At 40.5% G+C, this 25,777-nt stretch overlaps 1 protein-coding gene across 4 annotated transcripts in view; it reads right to left on the bottom strand.

The window, feature by feature from the left end:
• PIK3R3 (phosphoinositide-3-kinase regulatory subunit 3) overlaps positions 1–25,777 on the bottom strand; it is a 142,822-nt gene that overhangs the window by 20,612 nt on the left and 96,433 nt on the right. For all 4 annotated transcript variants that reach the window (XM_033226583.1, XM_033226582.1, XM_033226581.1 and 1 more), the window contains 5 exons: positions 21,762–21,870; positions 18,313–18,411; positions 8,964–9,144; positions 8,096–8,221; positions 2,534–2,676 (listed from right to left, as the gene is read on the bottom strand). In XM_033226583.1, coding sequence (XP_033082474.1) covers positions 2,534–2,676; positions 8,096–8,221; positions 8,964–9,144; positions 18,313–18,411; positions 21,762–21,844 — 632 coding nt within the window. In that variant the 5' untranslated portion in view covers positions 21,845–21,870. The remainder of the gene's footprint in view (positions 1–2,533; positions 2,677–8,095; positions 8,222–8,963; positions 9,145–18,312; positions 18,412–21,761; positions 21,871–25,777) is intronic.

Below are 25,777 nucleotides of genomic sequence, written 5' to 3'. Positions count from 1 at the left end.
ATGTAAAAGACAAGAACATTTCCTGACATTATCTTGGTAAGCACTCAACAGATGATGGCTATAAGCTTTTCCAACACACAAAGTTTTGCTATGATCTGAACCCTTATGGTAACAACTGTCTACATTATTCCCTTGTCACTCAATATGTGGCTTTATATTACTATTAAAACTTCACAGACTGGACACACACCTGTAATCCCAGCACTTTGGGAAGCTGAGGGCAGAGGATTGCTTGAACCCAGGAGTTCAAGACCCCATCTCTACAAAAAGATTTTTAAAAATTAGCCAGAGCAGTGGCGCTTGCCTTTACTCCTAGCAACTCGGGAGGCTGAGGCAAGTGGATCCCTTGAGTCCAGGAGGTTGATGCTGCAGTGAGCCATGATCATGCTACTTCATTCCAGCCTGGGCAACAGAGCAAGATCCTACCTCAAAAAATAATAAAAAAATAAAATAGGCTGGGCGCAGTGGCTCATGCTTGTAATTGCAGCACTTTGGGAGGCCAAGGTGGGTGGATCACCTGAGATCAGGAGCTCAGGACCAGCCTGGCCAACTTGATGAAACCCTGTCTCTACTAAAAATACAAAAATCAGCCAGGTGTGGTGGCACGCACCTGTAAACCCAGCTACTTGGGAGGCTGGGGCAGGAGAATCACTTGAACCCCGGAGGCAGAGGGTGCAGTGAGCCGAGATCGCACCACTGCACTCCAGTATGGGCGACAGAGCAAGACTCTGTCTCAAAAAATAAATAAATAAATAAAATAAAACAAAACGTTATCATGCTACTTTACTTCCCTCTGCAACAAAACTACAAATCCTTTTCTGTTTCTTCATCGTTAATAATAATTATCATTAGGCCGGGCGCAGTGGCTCAAGCCTGTAATCCCAGCACTTTGGGGGGCCAAGGCGCGTGGATTACCTGAGGTCAGCAGTTCAAGGCCAGTCTGGTCAATTTGGCGAAACCCCGTCTCTACTAAAAAATACAAAAAAGTAGCCAGGCATAGTGGTGGGCGCCTGTAATCCCAGTGACTCAGGAGGCTGAGGCACAAGAATCACTTGAACCCAGGAGACGGAGGTTGCAGTGAGCCAAGATGGCACTACTGCACTCCAGCCTGGGCAACACAGAAAGACCCCATCTCAAATAATAAATAATTATCATTTACTGAAAGCCCATCATGTGCCAAGATATATATTACTTAATCCTCTAGCATTCCAACAAGATATTATTCAGTTTATGGAAGAGAAAACAGACTGAAAAAAGTTAAGTAATTCACCTAAGGTTATACAGCTAATAAAATGGCCAATTCAGAATTCAAGCCCATAGTTTTAATCATTTAAGCTACACTGCCTCACAGCACTTAGCTCTAAACTCATGCCATTAAGCTACACTGCCTCACAGCACTTAGCTCTAAACTCATGCACACAGAAATACACTAATACTGTGGTCCTAATATGAGAAATAATTTTGCTTTTCCATTGCATATTAATTACTTATATTTATGACCCATTTTAGCACTCCTCAACCCACTACAATCTAGCTTAGTCTTTCAATACTCCGCTAAATTTGCTTTGACAGGCTTTCAATATCCTTTTAGTTATCAAATCCATTACTTCTCCTGCCACTCATTATTTCTGTGTAATTTCATTCTTAGCATCTACCATCAGCTACACACCTATGCCTTCCAAATCCTTTCTATACCAAGTTTTAAATCCAAATAATCAGCTACCCGCTCCCTAGTGAGCTCCATTTGTGTTCTCACAGGAACCTCGAACTCACTGGTTCCAACCCTAGACTCTCCTCATGTACTTCTTATTTGGGTGAAAAACACCATCTTCCAGTCTCTCACACCAGAAATCTAGGGATAATCTTTGACTTCTCCCACACCTACCATATCTGGTCAGGCATAAAGTCCCTAGCATTCCCATGACCTCCCGCTTCTTTTCTGCTACTTCTCTAGTCCAGGCCCTCATTATCGTTTAACCTGATGACCACAACCGCTGCAGTCATGTGCAAGTCAGGCTGGTGTTCCTGCCTAGTCTTGTTCTACTACAATTTATTCTCAGACTGCTGCCAAAGTTGATGCCATTTCAAAAAAATATTAAATGAGCACCCATTATGTACTCCCATACATACGTAGGTACTAGGGCTACCAGGGAAAATAAGCCACCAATGCCTACTCTCGATGAGTTTACAGTTGAGTGGGCATGGCATTCAGTAAATGTTACACTAGGGATCAGGACCAGACACTGTAGGGACCCAAAATACAGCCCCTAAATTGGTCTCCGGAATCAGGGAACAATTTCTAGAAAAGATGGTATCTAACCTGAAGTCCTAATGGATAAGCAGGAGTTAATCTGGGAGAATGAAGAAAGAGCAGAGGAGAGAGAAGTTCAATTTGGTGCCATTAGTGGAAACAGCAAGTGGTTCCAATTGTAGGGCTGTGCAGTTTGAGGGGCAAAAGCAAACAAGACAGAAATTATTGGGGAAGAAAAGAAATCCTGTCTCACTGATGCCCTTGGAAGTACTAAGTACTTACCGTTCAATCTCCTTTTCATTCCCCTCTCTGCGAAATCGCTCAATATACTCTTTGCTATGTTGTTCTTGTGTGTGACACTGCTCTTCAAATATTTTAATTGTTTCATTAAAAGCTTCTATTGCAGTCCTTTTCATCTGTATTTCCTACAGGAGAGACAAAGAAAAAACACAGGCTTCATTATCTTTATTATTTTCTTCTAACCTTGGTCTTAAATTTTACAATTCTAGTTGTTAATGTAATCCCATATAACACCTAGTCTTTCAAAAGTCTTTCCCCTTGTTTAGGAGGACTAAAACAAGAGCTTTTATTCAACCCCCACTCTATTACCTATATGTAAAATACATCATTTAAACTATAAAATAGGCCAGGCGTGGTGGCTTACACCTGTGATCCCAGCACTTTGGGAAGCTGAGGCAGGCAGATCACTTGAGGTCAGGAGTTCAAGACAGCCTGGCCAACATGGCAAAACCCTGTCTCTACTAAAAGTACAAAAATTAGCCAGGCGTGTGGTGGCGGGTGCCTGTAATCCCAGCTACTCAGGAGGCCGAGGCAGGAGAATCGCTTGAACCCAGGAGGCAGAGGTTCCAGTGAGCCAAGATCACGCCACTGCACTCCAACCCGGGTGACAGAACAAGATTCCATGTAAAAAATAAAAAATTTAAAAATTTTAAAAAACTATAAATAAATGAAAAAGAACCATTATGTGAAATATATCGCTAAGAACCACAGAAAGGTCTCTGAGCTGCCAAGAGAGATTAACCCTGAACACCTTGAAGACAAGGACCAAATTCTGATTCTGCACCTATTTTTTTTTTTTTTTTTTTTTGAGACGGAGTCTCGCTCTGTCACCCAGGCTGGAGTGCAGTGGCCAGATCTCAGCTCACTGCAAGCTCCGCCTCCCGGGTTCACGCCATTCTCCTGCCTCAGCCTCCCGAGTAGCTGGGACTACAGGCGCTGCCACCTCGCCCGGCTAGGTTTTTGTATTTTTAGTAGAGACGGGGTTTCACCATGTTAGCCAGGATGGTCTCGATCTCCTGACCTCGTGATCCGCCCGTCTCGGCCTCCCAAAGTGCTGGGATTACAGGCTTGAGCCACCGCGCCCGGCCGATTTTGCACCTATTATAGTGCTATTCCCCAAAAGGTGCTGAAAGAGTGAATGGATAGAGCTAAAGAGTCCATGCACCAAAGCACAGAGACTTACTCCCAGAAGAGTCTTATAAAGTCTATTTATTCTTACTCTCATTTCTAAAGTATGTGCTTAGTTTTCCAAACAGATTCATCAGTAGATTAATCTGATTAGAAGAAAACGAAAAGGGGAAAAATAGCTGCTAAAGTCCAATGCACTTAAGAATAATAAGATGGGCCAGGCGCGGTGGCTCAAGCCTGTAATCCCAGCACTTTGGGAGGCTGAGACGGGTGGATCACGAGGTCAGGAGATCGAGACCATCCTGGCTAATACGGTGAAACCCCGTCTCTACTAAAAATACAAAAAAAACTAGCCGGGCGAGGTGGCGGGCGCCTGTAGTCCCAGCTACTCAGGAGGCTGAGGCAGGAGAATGGCATAAACCTGGGAGGCGGACCTTGCAGTGAGCTGAGATCAGGCCACTGCACTCCAGTCCGGGCGACAGAGCGAGACTCCGCCTCAAAAAAAAAAAAAAAAGAATAATAAGATGATCACGCCTGTAATCCCAGCACTTTGGGAGGCCAAGGCGGGCAGATAACGAGGTCAGGAGTTCGAGACCAGCCTGACCAATATGGTGAAACCCCGTCTCTACTAAAAATACAAAAATTAGCCAGACATGGTGGCACACGCCTGTAATCCCAGCTACTCAGGAGGCTGAGGTAAGAGAATCGTTTGAACCTGGGAGGCAGCAGTTGCAGTGAGTCGAGATTGTGCCACTGCATTCCAGCCTGGGCGACAGAGCAAGACTTTGTCTCAAAAAAAACAAAAACAAAAACAAAAAAACATCTGAATCACAATTCCCCGAAAATCTTCAGAAGGTTAAATTTTGTTCAGTTTGTTTTTTAGAAAGGCAATAAATATGCCTAAGGGTCTAGAAAAACTGCTACCTGAATGTTTATAATTCTAGAAGTTTTGATGCTTATGGGATAATTCCTACATTATCTAGCACTTATTAGGCTGGGGTGGGTTTTGGTTTTGGTTTTGCTGGTGGGTGGGCGGGTGGGTTATTTTAAAACTGTTGCCTAAGCTGGACTTGAAATGCTGGGCTTAAGGGATCATTCCACCTCAGCTTCCCAACTAGTTGAGACTAGGAGGGCACCACACACCCAGTTTAAGCATTTGTCATTTTCAACAATTGATTACTGAGAATCCACTACACAGAAATTACCATCTGGTGATAGAGATTTGTGAAACATGAAGCCTGCCCTCTAAGACTCAGAATATACAGGTGGAACAGATTTCTGAACTCTAATAAGGTTTGGTTTCATGTCATGGAAGAGGCAACCAAGTGATATTAACTAGTTATTTATTGCTTTACAGAGACTTCACAGAGGAGGTGACACTTAAGCTAGGTCTTAAAGAACTGAGATAGAGGAAGAAGATGCAGCACTGCACAAAGGAGGCATGGTATAATGTATACATAAAATAACAAGGCATGTTCAAGGATTAGTAATTGCCCAGTAGGGCTAGAACATTAGAGGATTAACAGATGAGGGAGGCTGGAACCTTGTGATAGTCCATACAGTTGAGATTACATCATATGTATCTTAATATTAAAAACTAACTAGAATGCCCATATGCCAAATATCTTGGTACTAATTCTACAACTCTTAAATTATAGTGGATAGCCTTAGCTCCCTTGCCTTGAAGGTTAGAAATTACCTATCAAGTTCTGGCCCTGGATCTTCAAAGAAAACACTAATAATTTAGATTTTATTAACACTGGTATATATATCGGTAAGTAGAACAGCAAAGGGAAAAGTATTTGATATCACTATTAAGTCAGCACCTCCCCCATAAACAATGTCACTATACCACTACACCTGCCACCAAAACTATAAACCTACCTGTTCACCTCTTCTCTCCCTTCCAAGCCTCCCTTTATTCACATGTGCTCTGGGTCTCAGCTCCCTTTCCTTTCTGGGTCCTTCACTCTATTGTATCAGCTAGCCCCTTTTACATTATTAACTCTCCCAGTCTAATGATTCCTTCTTAGCAGCATATAAGCAAGCTCTGGTAACAACACTTTGAAAAAAAAGCACTCTTATTCCAAAATTCTCTTCAAATCACAGATAAACTTCTTAAAGAGTTGTTTATGGCTTTGTTTGTGGCTGGGCACGGTGGCTCATGCCTGTAATCCCAGCACTTTGGGAGGCTGAGTCAGGTCGATCACTTGAGGTCAGGGGTTCAAGACCAGCCTAACCAACATGGCAAAACCCCATCTCTACTTTAAAAATAAGTAAGTAAAATAAAAAATAAAAATAAAAAAAGATCTGGCCGGGCAAAGTGGCTCACGCCTGTAATCCCAGCACTTTGGGAGGCTGAGATGAGCGAATCACCTGAGGTCAGGAGTTTGATACCAGCCTGGCCAACATGGTGAAAACCTGTCTCTACTAAAAATACAAAAATTTGCCAGGCATGGTGGCGGGCACCTGTAATCACAGCTATTCGGGAGGCTGAGGCAGGAGAATTGCTTGAATCCGGGAGGCGGAGGTTACAGTGAGCTGAGATGGTGCCACTTCACTCCAGCCTGGGGGACAGGGCAAGATTCTGTCGCATCAAAATATCAATAATAAAATAAAATCTAGGTCAATAAATGTCAAAAGAATATAACTTTAATGAATATATTTACTAACAACAAAATTTAAATTAGAAATAAATAATATATTTGAAAGTCCCAAATATTTAGAAATTAAAAACACAAGGGGCAAAAGAAGAAATCACAAAAAAAGAGAAAATATTAAAAACTGAATAATAAGGAAAACAGAGTATGACAAAATTTGTGAGATGCATACATGCAGTGCTTAGAGGAAAATGTTTGTTTTAAGTGCTTATTGTAGAAAATAAAGTTTTTTTGTTTTTTTTTTTTTTTGAGACGGAGTCTCGCTCTGTCACCCAGGCTGGAGTGCAGTGGCCGGATCTCAGCTCACTGCAAGCTCCGCCTCTCGGGTTCACGCCATTCTCCTGCCTCAGCCTCCCGAGTAGCTGGGACTACAGGCGCCGGGCACCACGCCCGGCTAATTTTTTGTATTTAATTTATTAGAGACGGGTTTCACCGTGTTAGCCAGGATGGTCTCGATCTCCTGACCTCGTAATCTGCCCGTCTCGGCCTCCCAAAGTGCTGGGATTACAGGCTTGAGCCACCGCGCCTGGCCAGAAAAGACAGTTTTTAAAGGAATGAACAAAATTTCCACCTTAAGAAGTAGGAAAAGAGAAAATTAAACCGAAAAAAGGCAGAAAAAAATTAAAAAGAGCAGAAATTCATGAAATAGAAAGTAAACACTTAAAAAATCCATTATTGTTATCTACTAGAAAGAGCCCAGGGTAAGCTACTGTTGCACTAAGAACTCACTAGGAATTAAGTAGAATCAACATGGACTAATGCTTCTATAAATCATTTGATATTCAAAGTAATAACTTGTGTTCCAAGAGAATGTACATGAGAAATACAGTTAAATGTATTTTCCTAAGCCACTTCCTACCCAAATATTATAAAAAGTAAACTTCTCTGAAGATACCCAGCTTCATCAAAATTCCAAACACTTTTGAGAAAGTATGTGACAACTTAGGGCAAATTAAACCAAGTCTAGCTAAAAAAGAATCAAAGTAGTCAGGCCTAAGAAGTCCAAGGAAAGAAACTAAATTATTCTATAGAATTTTGCTCTACATCATAAATATGAAAAGTAAGTAATACTGGTTATTAAAGTTAATGATCTAAAAACTATATAGTTAAGTCTACTAGTAAGCCCACAATTTCCATCCATCAGCTCCTTCTTCCTCAGTAAATCCCCACATGTTAGTTGAGCACACCTGACCAAATAAAAACTAGATTTCTCAGCCTCCCCTACAGCTAGCTGTGACCTGTAGCTAGGTATGACCATGCGATTTAGTTCTAGCCAGTGGGATAAAAGTGAAAGCAGTGTGTGCTCCTTCTAGGAAGTTATCTTAAAGATAGAGAACCTTCCTTTCTCCTTCCTATTCTCCCTTCCTGTTTACTAGAATATGGTTGTTACAGCCAGTATTAGAGTAAGCCCTCTTCCACAGAATGCCAAGCATCAAGACAGAAAATGCCCGTAAGTTCTGAGGACAGTGGAGTTACCCTAACACCCGTGTAGTTCCTATATACACATGAAAGAAAACTAAATTTCTATCTGAAGCCTTTGTTCTTTTGTCACTTGTGACCAGTTAATATTAACTGATAAAAATTATATCCTTAACCAATTAAGAAGAGAGGGGAATTTATATCATCAAAGTTTCAAAAAGGCTGTTTAAGCCTTTAAGACATTAAAACAGCTAAAGATCATCAAGTGAATGATAGAAAATTTGATGTAACTAAAACATTGCACACATACTAGTCAAAACAACATAAATATACCAACCTGGGATGTTCTTGTATATTCTTCATAGAGCCTATCATACTCTTTACTCTTCTCTTGATACTGAGAGTGGTATTCTTGCAGTTTTTTACCTACTGCATCAATATTATCTTCTTTTACCAACTGATCCTATACAGGTAAAGAAAAAAATAAAGAATGTTAACAATTCTGACATGTGACTCTTTCCATATCTATTTTTTAAAGGAAAATATCACCTCAACTATCTATTATTTTTAAACTGTATTTCAACTGTACAAGTTTAAGTCACTGTATTAATATCAAGTGCACACAAATGTACCAAATCCTTTGATAATATTAAGATCAGCCTTTAAATCACATCAAAATGATTAATACTTTAAAAATTAAGAAATGAAGTATAAGTGGGAAACATAAACATAAGTATTTTTATATCAAGGTAACAAGTACGTGCAATAAGATATTATAGAAGGGTAGCCACAAAATAAGTTCCAAAAATATCTAAAATCTTAAGTAGGCACTAGGCACAATGACTCATGCCTATAATCCCAACACTTTCGGTGGCCAAAGTGAGAAGACTGCTTGAGCCCAGGAGTTCAAGATTAGCCTGGGCAACATGGCAAGACCCTGAAGTTGTGGTATGCACCTGTGATCCCAGCTAGTGGGGAGGCTGAGGCAGGAGGACCACTTAAGCCCAGAAGGTCAAGACTACAGTGAGCCATATTCATGCCACTGCACTCCAGCCTGGGCAACAGAGACTCTGTCTCAAAGTAAATAAATAAATAAATAATAAAATGGCTAGTTTTTTTAAACTGATAACACTCGTAAATAAAATCAAATAAGGTTGTTAAATAATGACTTGCTCAATAGCTAGCAAGGACTTCCATAATCTTACCTGTTGGTATCTGGACACTGGGTACATCAGCTTCACATCAAGCTTGGGATTGTACTGAGCAAGAGATTCATGGTGATAGTGGTTAATGAGCTCCACCACGGAATTAAATGTCAGAGGATCAGAAAAGCCATATTTACCATCCCGGTGATAGATCTTTATTAACTTATTATTGCCTCCCTTCCTGTGAACAATAAGACAACAACTGTGGATTTTTTTCCCCCAAATTCAACTGAACTACTGTTTTCATATGGAGATGTGAAAGCTTGGTGTCACATAATAAACAAGTTTTACTATGTTAATGTGGCTGGAAGGAGTGAAAAGACATGTTATTGTGTGTGAACATATATATATATATATATATTATTACTTTTGCATTGTTTTGTCCATAAAATACCTCGGTTATTAAAGGTCAACATATCTACACAGAATTCAGTATGAACAAATGTAACAAAAAAATCACTTAAGAAAAATAAAACAAATAAATTCTATTTTTGTTTATATTCTCAATGAATTTTCAAATTTAAATTCTATCAATATTTTTAATCAGGAAGAACAGAAAAAATCTCCTAAGGACCCAAAGATATGTGGTTGTATGTCTCCGTGGAGGAAGCAGAAGCCATCTCTATATGAAAGGAATGATAAATATTTGTCACACAATCACCAACACACTCAAGGTTTTGTTATTAATGCACAAACATAATTGAGCTCCTTAATCTATGATTTATAGCTGCATAATTAATCTAGAACCTTTTACTATTTTGTCTTTTACACTTGCTTATAATTCTCAGAAATGACTGTTTAGGCTATCACAACATGTAAATGAGTCAAGTCATTCAACCGTTTTACAAAGTATAGCTTTTGAAGAGCTATGTATATTAGATGAATGTAATTTCATGCTTGGACAGTTCAGGCCACCTTTGTTTACTAAGTCATATCTAAATGATCCCTTAAAAGATAATTTATAACTAAAGTTTAAAATAGCAATGTTTTGCAAGTCCCATAAGGCATAATCTAAAAGCACAGCAGGCTGATTCATAGCAAAATGCTGTACTACTCCCATTCAATTCTTCTTACAGCAGCATGCAGATTTATGCCCCTATCTCTCTTTATGCCATGCCATTTTATATAATAAACGAGGCACTGGGATTTGTAAAAGGTTAAACGCAATAAGATTGACCCTATAAGCTGATTTAAACAATGTTTAGGTCAGTTTTTAGATGGATGATAAATTATTTCTATTAAATGTACATGAGAAAGACCATCTAATCATATACAGTTACTACAAATGTGTACACTCACACATACAATAATTGCAAGCTGGCCTCTCTGTTAAAGTTAAAAGGCATTCATTCATTTAAAATGATGTGCTGAATATCTATGTGCCAGGAATTACATAATGCACTACAGATACATGATAAACAAGCCAGATACAGTCCATGCTCTTGTGGAGCTTCCAGTTTAACAGCATAAGGAATATATCTCTGTCTTTCAGTTTATTAAGGAAGATAACAAATTTCTCAAGATAGAACACAAAAATAAACAACTAAATATACCAAATGGTAGTAAGTCTATTGGGAAAAAAAATAAAACAGAGTAAGGGGAAAGGAGTTCTTGTGGTGGAGGATTGTATTGCTCAAGGAAAATCTCTGTGTTCAGCTGATATTTGAACAGAGTTCTAAGTGAAGTGAGGGAGTTAGTACAGCAGACATGTACAGGAAGTGTCCTAGAGAGAGGTGCGGTAAGGGCATGCTTGGCACGCTCAAGGAACAGCAAGAAGGCCAGTGATGCTGGGCCTGAACGAGCAAAAGGGAGAGAGTAATAGGAGACTAGGTAAGAGAGGTAAAAGGAGCTTAGATTATGTAATAACAGTCTGTAGATTACTGTAAGGGCTTGAGCTTTTACTGAGTGAGATGGGAGGCATAAAAGGGTTTTCAGTAGAATCATGTAATCTATCTTGCGGTTTAAAAGGCTCACTCTAGCTGCTGGGTTGAGAAAAGACTGTTCAAAGGGGGCAGCGGTATAAGTGGAAATATCACCTGTGAAACTTTTATAATAATCTAGGCAAGGCATGATGGTGTCTTGGATGAGGGTAGCAGCAGTACAGGTCATGAGAAATAGTGAGATTCTTAATATATTTTGAAGACAGAGCTGACAGGATTTGCTGATGGCTTGGATACGAATATGACAGAGAGACAAGATAAAGATGATTTCAAGGTTTATGTCATAAGCAATCAGAAGAATGGAATTGTCATTTATTGACATGAAGAAGGCTATTTAAAAAGAATGGGTTTAGACCAGGCACAGTGGCTCACACCTGTAATCCCAGCACTTTGGGAGGCCGAGGCAGGCAGATCACTTGAGGTCAGGAGTTCGAGACCGGCCTGACCAACACAGTGAAACCCCATCTCTACTAAAATACAAAAATTAACCTGGCGTGGTGGAGGACACCTGGAATCCCAGCTATTCAGGAGCCTGAGGCAGAAGAATCACTTGAACCAAGGAGGCAGAGGTTGCAGTGAGCTGAGATCATGCCACTGCACTCTAGCCAAGGTTACAGAGTTAAAAAAAAAAAAAAAAAAGAATATGTTTAAAGGTGGAAAAAGTTTGGTTTTAGACACTTTAAGTTTGAGATGCCTACTAAACATTCAAAAGCAGATGATCCAGCAGCCTACTTAAAGAATCTAAAGTTCAGGAGAAAGGTCTGGGCTAAAGACAGAAATTCAGGAGTTGCCAGCCGATAGATGTTATTTGAAGGTGAGTATAGCTGGACAGAAGAAGACGTCCAAGGACTAAGAACTGGGGTATGCCAATGTTTAGTGGTCAGAGACATGGAAGGAAGAACCAGCAAAGGAAACCAAAAGGGAGCAATTAATGAAGTAAGAGGAGAACTAAGAGTGTGATATCCTAAAAAACAACACGTACAAAAGCATTTCAACAAAGAGAAAATTATCAACCAAGTCCACTGATAATTAGGTTTGGCAAAGCAGGTATCACTAAATGAACTGACTATAGCGCCTGATCACAATTTCCCTGCCAAAAAAATGCAGTGGTTCTCCCCACCTACCTACAACATTAAATACAAACTCCCAAGTTCTGGAATTCAAGGCCCTCTTAAACATGACCCCTTTCCAACCTCCTATCCCCTGCCACTTCTTCTTTACAAACTTTATATTTTAACCTAACAGGACTACATCTCACAGAAAGCAGCTATAAAATCTCACCTCCGTATATTTGCCCCTATTGTTATCTATTCCTGCTACTCCCCTCCCACTTTCTACATGTCCAAACCTATCCCCTTCTTCAAGATATTCTGCAAATGCGATCTCTTCCATGAAGGTCAGTTTTCGACATTCTTTTAACAAAGATATCTCTTTTCTCCCTTTCAGCCCCCAAAGCATATTGTGTGAACCTCTCCTGCTATTAAACTTTCACTCAAAGCCATTTTCTCATTCCCTTTGTCCTCACTAAGATTATATATTCCCTGAGACAAAAGTTTTAACTCATTGTTAAATACCTTGCAGAGTAATTAGCACTCAGTTGTATTTATTAAATTGACTTAAGATCACCACTCTTCTGCCTTGCAAAAATCTATCAAGGCCTAGCTCAACTGTCATTTTCTGTGAGAAACTTTGTCTTTCTCTAATTCTTTCATTCAAACATTTACACAACACCTACCAAACACCTACTGTATGTCAGACCTTGTGATAGATACATGAAAACTTTCAAACATTCTTGCTAATGCTATCAAGTGATGATCGGATAAACAAAATGTAGTATATACATATAGCAGACTATTATTCAACCTTAAAAGGAATGAAATTCTACAACTTAGTGTGGGATTAAAACCATTTTCCAGAAAAATAAGCAGCATATTCTTCTATTAAAAAAGTATTTATAGGCTGGGCATGGTGGCTCATACCTGTAATCTCAGGACTGGGGAGGCCAAGGTGGGAGGATCACTTGAGACCCATAGTGTGAGACCAGCCTGGGCAACATAGAGTGACCTCATCTCTACAAAGAAATTTTTACAAAATTAGCTGCCAGGCATGGTGGCACACCCCTGTAGTCTTAGCTACTCGGGAGGCTGAGGCAGGTGGATGACTTGAGCTCAGGAGTTCAAGCCTCCAGTGAGCTATGATCACATCACTGTACTCTAGCCTGGATGACAGAGAGAGACCCTGTCTAAAAAATACAAATATAAATATATATATATATACACACATGTATATACACACACACACACACACACACTTATTAGACATCCATTCTCTAATGCTTACCCATTATCAGGCACTAATCTAGACACTGGAGATAGAGCAATGACAAAATAAAATCCCCAACCTCAGGGAATTTAAACTGTAGTAGGCCAAGACAGACTAGGTGAGAAGGGAGAAGAAAATAGACAGTGAGCTGCCCACACAGCGAATCAGTCAATGCCATAGGTCTACATGAGTCAGAGTATTCTGACTGTTGCTTTGCTTCTGCTGTCCATTATGATAACCATGTCCACCTTGCCTTTGTCAACTGAGTCCCTTCACTTGGCCTCTGCTACCCTGGGATCCAGTTATTCCCACGCATTTAAATTTTTCCGTTGACCGACTGCAGTTCCCATTTTAAGGTCCGGCCTACAGAGAAGGGCAATCATGGCGTTTAGGGATGATGGGGTTCTCCTCACAAATCTGTTTCTCAGAGTACTGCTAAAAAGTATGTGGTCTGGACCCACCCAGTGTGAATAAGTAGATTTTAAATGACAAATCCACTCTAGCAACCCAGTCTCCTCCCTAAGCCTTTGAATCTCTTCCTCTGTTAACCAAGGTAGATCAGACACCTCCAGCTGGCTCATAGTAGGCCATCTTTTCATCCATGTTTCAGCCAACTAACCAAATAAACTGTTGCCTTTTCTTTTTTTTTGAGACAGAGTCTCGCTCTGTCGCCCAGGCCAGAGTGCAGTGGCGTGATCTTGGCTCACTGCAACCGCCACCTCCTGGGTTCAAGTGATTTCTCTGCCTCAGCCTCCCGAGTAGCTGAGACTACAGGGCGCATGCCACCACATTCAGCTAATTTTTTTTTTTTCCAGTATTTTTAGTACAGACAGGGTTTCACTACATTTTGGCCAGGCTGGTCTTGAACTCCTGACCTCATGATCTGCCCACTTTGGCCTCCCAAAGTGCTGGAATTATAGGCGTGAGCCACCATGCCTGGCCAACTGTTGCCTTTTCTAACTCCCTGAGCTGCAATATTAAATGCAGAATGTGTTTGGTGGGCCAATAACAATAAATTCAGCCAGGCGTGGTGGCTCATGCCTGTAATCCCAACACTTTGGGAGGCCGAGGCAGGTGGATCACAAGGTCAGGAGATCAACAGCATCCTGGCTAACACAGGTGAAACCCCGTCTCTACTAAAAATATAAAAAATTAGCCAGGCGTAGTGGCGGGCGCCTGTAGTACCAACTACTCGGGAGGCTGAGGCAGGAGAATGGCGGGAACCCAGGAGGCGGAGCTTGCAGTGAGCCGAAATTGCGCCACTGCACTCCAGCCTGGGCAACAGAGCGAGACTCCATCTCAAAAAAAAAAACAATAAATTCAGCCTGACTCAAGTTTATGTTCCTTCCATCATTATCTTACACCCTAAATATCTATTCCCATACCTGTTTTCCAGATTTCTGCTTGTATAAATTAGAAAACTCAAGTAGCTTTTTTAGCACGTAGCACATCTCCTCATGGGTAAAACTTTGTACCTCATCTTTAGGGGCTGCTGGGACTCAAGTCTAGCTATAGGTCTAGAAGCAAAGAGGGGTGGTGGGCGTGGGTCCTGAGAAGACTCAGCATCCTCTTGCTTAGCAGTTGCCTCCAGGAAGGCCATTACGGTTTCCTCAGGCAATGCAGAGTCAATCCCCTCAGATAAAGGTGGAAAGGCCAGTGTAAGGGGGATGCTGTTACTGGGGGAGGGAAGCCATTTCTGCTGGCAAACAAGACTCATCAGAATTTAGGAGCTCAATGTCCCCAACCTCATCAGGGTCTTCCCACACATCCCCATCCAAATGTATAGAATTCCATTCTTTCCCAACCAATGCTCTCATTTTAACAGCAGACACCTTACAAGGCTGAGATTTCAACTTTGATTGTAATTCAGCTAATCACATGATGAGAGCATGTGTTTGATGTTTTGCAATTTCAGACCTGTGGAAACAGAAGAGAAGACTCTGACTTAGGGCATACTTAGAAGCTCTTGGGCTATTTATGGCAGAGCTGGGGTCAGGAAATCAAAACCCTGAGCTCACCTTTTCCTTTCATCACTTTGGCAACATTTTTGACAGTATCAAATACAGGGTTGCCAAGTTCCTTGCCTCTTACAGGTGGTAAATTAGAAGTATCAAATGGAGATTTTTTGCATATCTCTATATAAACAGTTCACACTATGGACTATCAGTGCTCTCTGTACTATTAGAAGTAGGGTCCTTAGCATTTTTAAGTCTCATCAAATTAGAGAGCCAATTCCGGGAACCCGAAAACTAATTAAGGAAACTCATCCTTAAAATTATCTTCTTCAGGCTGGGTGCAGTGGCTCACGCCTGTAATCCCAGCACTGGAAGGTTGAGGCAGGAGGACTGTTTGAGCCCAGGAGTTTTGAGACCAGCCTGGGCAACACAGGGAGACTCCATTCTACAAAAAATAAAAAACACAAAAATTAGCTGGGTGTGGTGGCATGCGCCTTTGGTCCTAGCTACTCAGGAGGCTGAGGTAGGAGGATCACTTAGGCCTGGGAGGTTAAGGCTGCAGTGAGCCATGATCATGCTACTGCACTCCAGCCACGGAGACAGAGCAAGAACCTGTCTCAAAAAAAAAAAAAAAACTAGAACCATTCCTGGTACCAAATCTGTGTTAATCAGAGTTCTCCAGAGAGACAGAACCAATAGGAGAGAGAGAAAGATAAATATGAGGGGATTTATCAGGGGAACTGGCTCACATGATTATGGAGGCTGAGAAGTCCCATTACAGGCCATCTGCAAGCTAGGATGCCAGTAGTGTGGCTCAGTCCAAGTCCTAAAGCCTCAGAACCCAGGAAACCAATGGTGTAACTCTCAGTCCAAGATTGAAGGCCATAGCGGGTGGGGAGTATTGGTATAAATCCTGGAGTCCAAAGGCTGGAGTTCAGATTTCCAAGGACAGAATAAGAGTGTGCTCCAGCTCCAAGACAGAGAGAGGTAAAATTCTTTTTTCTTCTTTTTGTTCTATCCTCAGCCAACTGGATGGTGCTTACTCACATTGAGGGGTAATCTTCCTTACTCAGTCCACTGACTCAAATGCTAATCTGCTCTGGAAATACTCTCATAGACACATCCAAAATAATGTTTTACCAGTTCTCTAGGTATTCCTTAATCCAGCCAAATTGACACCTAAAATTAATCATCACATATATTAAGGCGATGGGACAGACAAGCTCACCTTAAGAGAATGAATACAGAGAAGAAAAGGAGGCCCAAGTCTGAGCCCTGGAACAGTTAACATTTAGATATTGAGCAAAACAGCTTAAAGTTAGGAAGAAAATGAGGAAAGTGTGATGTCTTAATAGCCAAAACAATAAACTGCTTCTAAGAAGAAGTGTCTATGACTAATGCTGCTAAGAGGTCAAGTAAGGTAAGAAGAGAAAAGTGGCCACTGGTTTAGGAGTCTCCACGGAGTGGTGGAGACGGAAGCCTGACTGGAGTAAGAGAAAATTTGTGTTCAATGAATTACTGTAGAACACTGATTAGTCAGCACAATTCAGGTGCAAAGGTATTAATTTCTTTAGCTCTTTACCAGAAACTAAAATAGTGCCTCCAAATTTATGCCATATTTGCATAAAATATAGCATTTTTTTTTCTAAAGATATTAGGCTGGAAAGGCAGCAAACAGCCAGATGAATCTGGATTTAAACTCTTCCTCTACCACTTTCTAACTATGAGACTTTAGGCAAGTTCCTTAACCATGTTAACTCTTAGTTACCTCATCTATAAAATGGGAATAGTAGTAATAACTACGTCATAAGGTTGTTGTGAAGAATAAATGATGTAATGCATGTAAAGGGCTTAGTACAAGAAAGTTAGTAATTGTTATTGTTACTGTTATTTTCTTTTTGTTAAATAGTTCCTTTTTTAAAAAATCATAAGGCTTTATTGTAATTGGGCTACTTTAATTATTAAAATTAAACTACTCACGTAGTTTTCTTAACCTTTTAAAAATATGTGCAAATATAGGCTGGGCGCGGTGGCTCACGCCTGTAATCTCAGCACTTTGGGAGGCCCAGGTGGGTGGATCATGAGGTCAGGAGATCGAGACAGTCCTGGCCAACACGGTGAAACCCCGTCTCTACTAAAAATACAAAAGATTAGCCGGGCGTAGTGGCAGGCGCCTGTAGTCCCAGCTACTCGGGAGGCTGAGGCAGAAGAACGGTGTGAACCCGGGTGGTAGAGGCTTGAAGTGGGCCAAGATTGCGCCACTGCACTCCAGCCTGGGCAACAAAGCGAGACTCCGTCTCAAAAAAAAAAAAAAAAATACGTGCAAATATAAAAAGTCATACATCCATCACTTAAAAGACTCTAATATGCCCATATGGAAAGCATGATACAGGCTGGGAACTGCTTTATCTTCAATATATCCTCATCAACCAAAATTATGTTGAGTTCTGCTTTCTAAAGTCTGCATTAAGGAAGATAAAAGGGTTATTCGAATGATAAGATTCATTTTTACCCTTAGAATATGCCCATGACGGCTGGACGCGGTGGCTCACGCCTGTAATCCCAGCACTTTGGGAGGCCCAGGCGGGCGGATCACAAGGTCAGGAGAATGAGACCATCCTGGCTAACAGGGTGAAACCCCGTCGCTACTAAAAAAAAAATGCAAAAAAATCAGCCGGGCGTGGTGGCATGCGCCTGTAGTCCCAGCTGCTGGGGAGGCTGAAGCAGGAGAAAGGTGTGAACTCGGGAGGCAGAGTTTGCAGTCAGTGGAGATCATGCCACTGCACTGCAGCCTGGGAGACAGGGCAAGACTCCATCTCAAAAAAAAAAAAAAAAAGAAAGAATATGCCCATGACATCTACGTACTTTATAAGGTCAACTGTATGCTTCTTACTCCCTTACATTTTGGGATTTTAGCCTTTTCATTTACTTTCGACATTTTTTTAAGTTGCCATTTTTATACAAAATGTTTAAATACTTAATGTATAGAAAAAAGAATTAGCCAGACTGGAAATTATGTACATAAATGAAAATATGAAAAATTGTATAAAGATTTAAATACAGAAATATCTGTATACCCAGAATAAAAATAACATCAGTAGAGCACTAGCCAAAAGACTGAAAAGTACTTACCGCAAAGTCAAAGTATAATCTCCCTGCATTTTTGTTGAGGCATCTCGGACCAAGAAGGTCCCATCTGGCATATCCCGCAATTTGTCATTTACCTCCTCCCTGAAGAACAGAATTATAAGAAAAATGAAAAAATGTCAACACTGGTTGTCTTTACATGTTACTGCTAAGGCTGCTTCGGCAGTAGGTTATAGAATAATGGAGCCCTTTAGAGGTCATTTAGTTCTTCCCTGCATTAAATATGCTCTTTTCTGTTTTGATTTTTGGTGGTATGCAATCTACAGAAGAGCTATTTGATTTTTAAACTCTTCCAGATTTCAAATATGTGTAAGAGATACTGTTTCCATCAAGCCTTTAGGGCTTCCTTAGGCAGGTCTGAACTTGTAAAGTTTCAGGAAAAAAACAGCGGCTGTTTAGAAGGTTATATTTAAGCAATAGTGGCAGCTGTTTCTGAAAAGAAGGGGGAAAATTCACTAAGTTCATAACCTTTCAATAGGATTTTCTCCCAGTTTAAATTTGTCCCGATAACAAATTCCTTCTGTATAGTTGGTTTAGGACTTTAAGGCACAACACTAGAACACTTAAAGGAAATGGTCGGGCATAAAAGACCCTTGAATCATATTAGAACCATGTGATCTTAAAATAAAAAATAATAGACTATTTTATTGTACAATATTAAAATAGAAATATTCTAATCAATTTTAAAATAAAATGGCTAGGTGCAGTGGCTCACGCCTATAATCCCAGCACTTTAGGAGGCTGAAGCAGAGAGGTCACTTGAGGTCACGAGTTCGAGACCAGCCTGGCCAACCTGATGAAACCCTGTCTCTACTAAAAATACAAAATTAGCCAGACGTGGTGGTGGGGCAAGCGCCTATAATCCCAGCTACTTGGGAGGCTGAGACAGGAGAATCACTTGAACCCGGGAGGCAGAGGTTGCAGTGGGCTGAGATTGCACCACTGCACTCCAGCCTGGGAGACTGAATGAGACTCTATCTCAAAAAAAAAAAAAAAAATTTTTTTTTTTTAAATGAAATGTGTTAAGTCCTCTTCAAAAAATTAAACACAGAATTACCTACCATATGACCTGGCAATTCCATTCCACTACTGGGTATATACCCAAAATAACTGAAAGCAAGGACTCAGATATGTGTGCACCAATATTAACTGCAGCATTATTTATAACAGCCATAAGTTAGAAACAATCCAAATGTCCAGATTGGATTAAATGGACAGAATGGATTAAAACAATATATAGCACACACATATAATAAGATATTAGCCTTAAGAAGGAATGAAATTCTGACACATGCTACAACATGAATAAACCTTGAAGACGTATGAAGAAAGTGAAATAAGCCAGTCACAAAAGGACAATTATTATATGATTACACTTATGCAAAGTACCTAGAATTGAATTCATATGACAGAAAGCAGAATGGTGGTTGCCACGAGCTGAAGGAGGGGAGAATGGAAGGTTACTGTTTATGGGTACAGAATTTCAGTTAGGGAAAATAAAAAAGTTCTGGAGATGGATGGTGATGATGGCTGCACAACAATGCAAATATACTCTTAAAACAGTTGAAACTGTAAGAGTAAAAAAAAATTAAATAAATACCATTTTGGTAGAGGAAGAGAACAGAGAAGAGAAAGGGATAGATAAGTGTGTTGAGGAATACAGCATCAACCTGGAAACTGATATGACAGAAATGGATAAGGCTTTAAAAAGAAAATACATCTGAGACCCATTAAAGCAAAGTTTAACAAGAAAAAAAATTTAATAAGAAAATACAATATTCAAATTAAATGTATATAATTCCCTCTTTGGGTTCAAAATTATCTAAAACCACACTTTACTCAGAAAACAAATCTGTCCTAGAGTCCTGTTTATCAAATTGGGGTGTGTAAAGAGACTGTATCAAATTCACCCAGGGAAGCTGTTAAATGCAGACTCCTGGGCTCCACCTCAATTGATTTTTGTTCATGCAAAGACTTTGGAATCACTGGCTTAGAGAAAGAAAAGTACAGAAATGTAAGTACCCACAAATATTTTTAATTCTAAAACACATGTAACTATCCTAAATGTCTAAGTGTCACTTATTTAGAAATCCATCCTCAGTATAGTATTAGAAGTAATAATCACACTCATAATTTAAAGATTTTCAGCCAGGGACAGTGGCTGACACCTGTAATCCCAGCACTTTGTGAGGCCAAGGCAGGTGGATCACCATAGGTCAGGAGTTTGAGACCAGCCTGGCCAACATGGTGAATCCCTGTCTCTACTAAAAACACAAAAATTAGCAGGGCATAGTGACACATGACTATAATCCAGCTACTTGGGAGGCTGAGGCAGGAGAATCGCTTGAACCCAGCAGGCGGAGGTTGCAGTAAGCTGAGATCGTGCCACTGCACTCCAGCCTGGGCAACAGAGTGAGACTCCGTCTCAAAATAAATAAATAACGAAGATTTTCTTGTCATTTTTTCATGGGAAGAAAAGTATTAAGACACTTATGAAATGTTCCCACACAAAATTTTTTACATGGGCATTTTTTCTTTTTTTTTTCGAGACAGCGTCTCACTCTGTCGCCAAGGCTGGAGTGCAGTGGTACTATCTCAGCTCACTGCAACCTCCACCTCCCAGGTTCTAGCAATTCTCCTGCCTCAACCTCCCAAATAGCTGGGGTTACAGGAGCATGCCAACACGCTCGGCTAATTTTTTGTATTTTAGTAGAGACAGTTTTTCACCATGTTGCCCAAGCTGGTCTCAAACTCCTGAGCTCGGGCAATCCACCGCCTCAGCCTCCCAAAGTGCTAGGATTATAGGTGTGAGCCACCGTGCCTGGCCTAAAATGGTAATCTTTAAATAAAAATTAGTAGGGCACTACAATGCTTTTTTTTTTTTTTTTAAGATTTGGGGGGTCAGGGCCGGGCGCGGTGGCTCATGCCTGTAATCCCAGCACTTTGGGAGGCCGAGGTGGGCGGATCACGAGGTCAGGAGATCGAGACCATCCTGGCGAACATGGTGAAACCTCGTCTTTACTAAAAATACAAAAAAATTAGCCGGGCGTGGTGGCAGGCGCCTGTAGTCCCAGCTTCCAGGGAGGCTGAGGCAGGAGAATGGCATGAACCCGGGAGGCGGCCGAGCTTGCCGTGAGCAGAGATCGCACCACTGCACTCCAGCCTAGGCGACAGAGCGAGACTCCGTCTCAAAAAAAAAAAAAAAAAAAAAGATTTGGGGGGTCTTACTCTGTTGCCCAGGCTAGAGTGCAACAGAGTGCTCTTTACAGCCTCGAACTCCTGGTATTACATGCTTCTTCAGCCTCAGCCTCCTGAGTTGCTGGGATTATAGGCGTGAGCCACCATGCCTGGCTTAAAATGGTTTACTTTACCTACTAATTCTCAAAAATGACTTTTTAAAAAACTGCATTCAATTACAGTAGCATTCTAGTTACCTTGAAATATCCCCCCAGTACCATTCTGCATCCTGAAGAGAAACAGAACTGTCCTTCATTCCATTTGTAACTGCTGAAGTCATTGGCTTAGGTGGCTTTGGTGGAAGAGCTAGAAGAGAAATGAATATTACTCTGTAGATGTAAATTATTTTTTGTTTTCTAATTTCCTCTGGAGCAGCTCATTAACCAAGGTATGTTAAGATTCTAATAATTATCAATCAAATTCAGTATTATTTTATGTTAAATGTTAGCAACAGAAGGAATCCTTTTGATTGCCTAAAAAGTGAAAATGTCAATATATTCGGTTTTTTCCTTCTCATGAAACACCGACTTCTAAGTCTGTAAAACTTCATCATCTCTCAAAAGACAACATGCAACCCCTTTCCAAACAACTCAGTCCAAGAGCCACTAAGTGACCAACGTACAACATGAGAACTATAGTTAATAATATTGTATTATATACTGGTAATCTGCCAAGTGAGTACATTTTAGGTATTCTTACTACCAAAAACAAAAAAGGGTAACTACGAAATGATGGGTATGTTATTAATAATTTGCTCAACTGTAATACAATGAAGCCTCTTGTTTTGGACTGAAATTACAGCTACTGATATCAACTTATGAATTTCAATGTATATAAACATAAATATGTAAATGTCTGTACACAGAATACATATATTCCCTAGCTCTGTTCCCTGAGACAGAGATTCCCTAACCCCCGGGCTGTGGACTGGCACTGGTCCATGGCCTATTAGGAAAAGGGCCACACAGCAGGAAGTAAGCAGTGGGCGAGCGAGCATTACTGCCTGAGCTTCAGCATTAGATTCTCATAGAAGCACAAATCCTACTGCGAACTGCACATGCAAGGATCGAGGTTGTGTGCTCCTTTTGAAAATCGAACTAATGCCTGATGATCTGAGGTGGTACAGTTTCATCCTGAAACCAATACCCCCACCCCGACCCCACCCCAGCAATGAAACTGGTCCCTGGTGCCAAAAAGGTTGGGGAATGCTGCCCTGAGAGGTCCTGGGGGCAACAACACCCCAATATGTACACTGAGCACCTAGACCTTGCTTTCTAATACCATTCTCTACTAAAAGGAACCAGGGCTCTTTGAAGAAATGGCTGATTCCAGGGACAGAATAGAACAAGTACCAAATGAGCCTGAACATCATCTTGTGCCAAAAAGGAAGGAAGTGCTCAAAGAATGGGAGAGGCTATGTTAAAAGAACAAAAGGGTGAGCTTGAAGGGGCTCTCACTGACCAAATCTGGAACAGCTGACCTATCAATACAAATAATAATAGTAAAGAAATATAACTCATTAAACAAAATAGGAATATATGTGTCCATGCAGATATAAATAAATAAACAAAGATCGATGAGGACCAAGATTACTATTATCTCAATATACTGCCCCAGAAAATCCTAATTACAAAAGGAAAAACAACAATAGTGAAAAAGCCTGGCAAATACCACCTTAATCAAGAATCAAGGTTAATATTAGAAATAATGGCGAAACTGTGGACCCCAATACAATGCACTAAGAAGGACATAACATCACTTCTGTGACATCCCTGCCAAATACGCGTAAACTAATATGAATCTAATCATAAAGAAACATCAGACAAACCATGACTGAGGGGCATTCTACAAAATAACTGACCTGTAATCTTCAACAATGTACAGGTCATGAGGGTCAAGGAAAGACTGAAGAAATGTTTCCGATTGAAGAAGAAGACTAAAGAATCCTGACAATTAAATGCAATGTGTAATTCTGGACTGGATCTTTTTTGCTATTAAGGACAACACTGGGACAATGGGCAAAACTTGAATGGGATCTGAGTATGACCATAGTAGTAATACAGCAATGTTAGTTTTCTGATTTTGATGGTTATATTGTGTTTCTGTAGGAAAATGTTCTTATTTGTGGGAAATACACACAAACATGGTCATCATATGGCATCATGCTGACAACTTACTCTCAAATGATTCAAAAAAATTACGTTCTTTGAACTGTACTTGTAACTTTTTTGAGATTGTTTCTTTTTTCTTAATTTAATCAAAAAAGTATAAGCTATCTTGGGGGGAAGGAGAACAATGTGAATATTTTCCCCTGAACAGAAGTCCCTCAGTTGGCCGGGTGTGGTGGCTCACACCTTTAATCCAAGCACTTTGAGAGGCAGAGGCAGGCACATCAACTGAGGTCAGGAGTTCGAGACCAGTCTGGCCAACATGATGAAACCCCATCTCTACTAAAAATACAAATATTAGCTGGGCATGGTGGTGCACACCTGTAATCCCAGCTACTCGGGAGGCTAAAGCAGGAGAATTGCTACAACCTCGGAGGCAGAGGTTGCAGTGAGCCGAGATTGCACCACTGCACTGCAGCCTGGGAGACAGAGTGAGACTTTGCCTCAAAAATAAATAAATAAAGTCCCTTAGTCAACTGATTTTCAACATGGGTGTCAAGATAATTCAATGAGGGAAAGAATAGTCTTCTTAACAAATTGTTCTGGAACAAGTGGATATCCACACGCAAAAAGAATGAAGTTGGATCCCTGCCTCACATCAAAATTAACTAAAAATGGATCAAAGACCTAAATGTCAAGACCTAAAACTATAAAATTCTTACAAGAAAAAATAGGCTTAAATATTTGTGACTTTATATTAGGTAACGGTTTCTTAAATATGACACTGAAAATAACAAACAAGAAAAAAATAGATCAACTGCATCAAAATTAAAAACTTCTGTACTTTTTTTTTTTTTTTTTTTGAGACGGAGTCTTGCTCTGCCACCCAGGCTGGAGTGCAGTGGCCGGATCTCAGCTCACTGCAAGCTCCGCCTCCCGGGTTTATGCCATTCTCCTGCCTCAGCCTCCCGAGTAGCTGGGACTACAGGCGCCCGCCTCGTCGCCCGGCTAGTTTTTTGTATTTTTAAGTAGAGACAGGGTTTCACCGTATTAGCCAGGATGGTCTCGATCTCCTGACCTCGTGATCCGCTCGTCTCGGCCTCCCAAAGTGCTGGGATTACAGGCTTGAGCCACCGCGCCCGGCAACTTCTGTACTTCAAAGGACATCATCAAGAAAGTGAAGAGACAATCTACAGGATGGGAGAATGTTTTTATAAGTAGAACTGATAAAATATATTTTTGTAAATATTTGTAATTGTATCTGTAAAGATATTTTTGTACTCGTATCTAGAATACATAAAAGACCTCTTTTAATTCAATAAAAGACAAACGACCCAATTAAATATGGGCAAAGGATCTGAATATATATTTCTCCAAAAGACAAACAAGTAGCCAATAAGCACACGAAAAGATACTGAACATAATCAGCCAACACAGAAACGCAAATCAAAACCACAGTGAAATACCACTTCACACCCACTAGGATGACTATAATCAAAAAGACAGATAATAACAAGTGTTGGTGAGGATGTGGAGAAATTGGAATACTCATAGACTGCTGGTGGGAATGTAAAATGATGCAGCTGCTTGGAAAACAGTCTGGCTTCCTCAAAAGGCTAAATGCAGAGTTGCCCAGCAATTTCACTCTTACATATACCCAAGAAAAAAGAAACGTATATCTACACAAGAACTTGCACAGGAATGTTCATAGTAGCGTTATTTATAATGGCTCAAAAATGGAAAACAACCCAAATATCTATCAACAGATGAATAGATAAATAAAATGAGGTATATGTCCATACAACAGATTATTCAGCAATAGAAAGGAATGAGGTACTGATATACTACAACATGGACGAATTTGAAAACATTTTGCTGAGTGAAAGAAGCCTGTCATGAAAGGCCAAATATTATACAATCCCATTGTCCAGAATAGGCAAATCTATAGCGACAGAAAGTAGATCAATGGTTGGCTAGGGCTGGGGAGTAAAGGGGGAAATAGGGAGTGACTGCTGTATGAAGGATTTCTTTCAGGGTAATGAAAATATTCCAAAATTGACTATCATGATGGTTATACAACTTTGTGAAGATACTAAAAAATCACT

This window comes from Trachypithecus francoisi, unplaced genomic scaffold, assembly GCF_009764315.1.
Source record: "Trachypithecus francoisi isolate TF-2019V2 unplaced genomic scaffold, Tfra_2.0 Lachesis_group12, whole genome shotgun sequence".
Classification (NCBI taxonomy): domain Eukaryota; kingdom Metazoa; phylum Chordata; class Mammalia; order Primates; family Cercopithecidae; genus Trachypithecus; species Trachypithecus francoisi.
Note: the sequence above shows the minus strand (reverse complement) of the source record. Positions and strands in the feature narration are given on the sequence as shown.